The 3,117-nt window shown below is 36.6% G+C and overlaps 1 protein-coding gene across 1 annotated transcript; it reads left to right on the top strand.

Moving 5' to 3' along the window:
* The first annotated feature begins 525 nt into the window (after nt 1–525).
* LOC104872541 (olfactory receptor 7E24) lies at nt 526–1,461 on the top strand. Its single transcript, XM_010638776.2, has one exon. It carries the CDS (start codon nt 574–576, stop codon nt 1,459–1,461), a length of 888 nt encoding a protein of 295 aa, XP_010637078.1. The 5' UTR covers nt 526–573.
* Nucleotides 1,462–3,117: the final 1,656 nt, after the last annotated feature.

Below are 3,117 nucleotides of genomic sequence, written 5' to 3' on the forward strand. Positions count from 1 at the left end.
CAATCCCTGGCATCTAAATAAATAAATAAGGGTCAAAAGGTATAATAGATAATGTTAAATAGGAAGTAAAGGTACAAAGGGGAAGGGAAAGGAGGAGTAGGGCAAAGGAAAGAAGGGAGCAGAATTAACATGAGAAAAATGAAAAAAGAGGAAACAAAAACTTTCTTTATAAATAGTGAGGGGGAGTGGTTAAAGGGAGGGCAAGAGGAACTTAGAAAAAATAAGAACCAAGATATATTCTGAAAAGGTACAAATTTTCAATGATGAATGTCATTATGTTATACATATGAAATGTACCAACAAAAATAAATTATTTTAATTAAAAAAGAAAACAGATGAATAATAAAAACTAATAATGGAAGATTTAAAATTTTAAGTTTGGTAGAACACAGATATATTAATAAAGTTTTATGGAATGCAAGAGTAAATTCTATTGACTATGTGAGTACAAAATATATGCAGAGTACTGAGTTTGTATTTATTTGTGCATTTTTTCTATATTCTTTCTCTTTCACAAGCTGCCCAGACAATATAGATGCACAGAATGTAACAGCTGTGTTAGAATTCCATCTCATGGAATTCTCAGAGAATCCAGATCTGCAGCCCATTCTCTTTGGACTGTTCCTGTTCATGTACCTGGTTACAGTGCTCGGGAACCTGCTCATCATCCTGGCCATCACCTCTGATTTCCACCTTCACACCCCCATGTACTTCTTCCTCTCCAACCTGTCTTTTGTGGACATCTGTTTCAGCTCCACCACAGTCCCAAAGATGATGGTGGACATCATAACTCAAAGCAGAGTCATCTCTTATGTGGGCTGCCTGACACAGATGTCTCTGCTTATTGTTTTTGGATGTATGGATGACATGCTTCTGACTGTGATGGCCTATGATAGGTTTGTGGCCATCTGTCACCCCTTGCATTACCCAATCATTATGAGCCCTCACATCTGCATCTTCCTAGTTTTTGGATGTGTCCTGCTAAGCTTTTTGGATGTAGAGCTACACACTTTGATTGTCCTGAAGTTCACTTACTTCAATGATATTTCAGTTTCCAGCTTCTGCTGTGAGCCTGCTCAAATCCTTAGTCTAGACTGTAGTGAAAACTTCAACAAAAATATAATTACTTATTTTGTTGGTGTCATATTTGGATTTTTTCCTATCTTGGTAATACTATTCTCTTATTATAAAATCATTTCCTCCATCTTGAGAGTTCCATCATCAGGAGGGAAGTATAAAGCCTTCTCCACCTGTGGATCTCACCTGTCAGTTGTTTGCTTATTTTATGGCACAAGTGTTGGGATGTACCTTGGATCAACCATAGTGCATTCTCCTCAAAAGAGTTTGGCTTCCTCAGTGATGTACACAGTTGTGACGCCTATGCTGAATCCTTTTATCTACAGCATGACGAACAGGGACATTCAAGATTCCCTGAGGCGGCATCATAGAAGAAAAGTCTAATATGAGAAATTGATTCCTCCCATAGAATACAAGTTGGAAAAGCATCAGCCTTAAGTATTTAGTGTTTTAAGTTCTGCCTCCTGGTTATTTTCTATTTGTAGTTTGAGGATTTTAATTCGTCATTACAGTAAATAGCAAGATGGAATTTTAAAGGGGTGTTAAGTAGAAAAAACACAGACTCTTTTAAATGAGAACTGCAATTTGATGATGTAGTTCAGTGGTGCCACACCTGCCTGGCAAGCACAAGGTCCTGAGTTTAATTGCTGGTACAAAAAAATATGAGTACTAAGTTTCAGTTGGGGGCTTGAAAATGTTTGGATATGGATGTGAATACCGTTAAAATACTGAATTATGCATTGAACATAGTTATAGTAACTTTTGTTACTTATATTTTACCACAATTCATAATGAAGTTAAAATGTAGATTTGTCTTATTTTTAAAAAAAGGAAACCAGAATGCTAAGTGAATGCCACACAGGAGATTCCTTCTGAATAGAACAGTAGATTTAAACCAGGTGAATATCCACCCATTTGCTCTTCATCTTCTTCTTTCTACATTAATATTGAAAAGTTATTAATGATTGGAATAACATGGAATGTTTTGGCTAAATGGAGTTCTGTGTGTTGACCCTTCAAGTTAATATAAAATAACCAGCCAATACCTACAAATTTATAATTTTAGCACCAATCTACTGAGATCCATAGTTGTGTCACCCTCTCTTAAATTTGTGTACTTAAGGAGACATCTATCAGACAACATACTGATATAGGGAATAAAATTTATGATATAGGACCTCCGAGTAATCCAAATAATGTAAAGGAAATATTATACTCTCAACCTGCTATATATTTGAAATGCTGAATTTGTGTCCTCTAAAATAGAAGACTGAATTCTAGGAACAATGGAGGTTAAGTCTGGGAATAATTCATTTCAAGAAAGATAGGGCCAGGGATTTAGCTCAGTGGTTCCACTGCCTGCCTTGCAAGCCCAAAGACCTGAGTTCGATCCCTGGTACAAACAAAAAAAACAAACAAACAAAAAAAACGGTTTTGAGGACCGGTGATTTAGCTCAGCAGTTCCATGGCCTGCGTGGCAAGCACAGGGACCTGAGTTCAATCCCTGGTACAAAAACAAAAAAAGATAGCTGGTGTCTAAGAGAGAAAGAAGGAGGACCTGAAAGTTGGTTTTCCACTCACCCTGTTTCTCAGAAGTTTTCTATCAAACAAAGCCATAAGGTGAAGTGAGTTGAAGGTGGGATAAAATTATAGTCAAGCAATCAGAACCAACTAGAAAATCACAAGGTGGGTATGATGTGAGGAAAAACTATGATCAACCAAAAAATTGTAACTATTGTTGCTTAAGTAATAATGATTAAATGGGGAACAAATGGAGAACAACTCATGTACCAAGCATGCATGGAATGAATGACAATTTTCTGGAAAAGGCATTCCAGGGGGTGGTTCCTAATTAAGGTAATTGATGCTTATTTAGAATCTCAGTCACTGCTGTTCATCCCTAGGAAGTATGTAAGTGTAGTATTTCCTCCTTTTGAATCCTGACCTTTTAGCAAATGTGCCTCCATTGTCTTCTGTGCTTAGGGCCTTGCTTTGCCTAACTGCGTTGTAATATTTTCTAAAAACTTATCTGTCTGAAAT

This window comes from Fukomys damarensis, unplaced genomic scaffold (genome assembly GCF_012274545.1).
Source record: "Fukomys damarensis isolate Sample0158 unplaced genomic scaffold, DMR_v1.0_HiC HiC_scaffold_37, whole genome shotgun sequence".
Taxonomy (NCBI): Eukaryota; Metazoa; Chordata; class Mammalia; order Rodentia; family Bathyergidae; genus Fukomys; species Fukomys damarensis.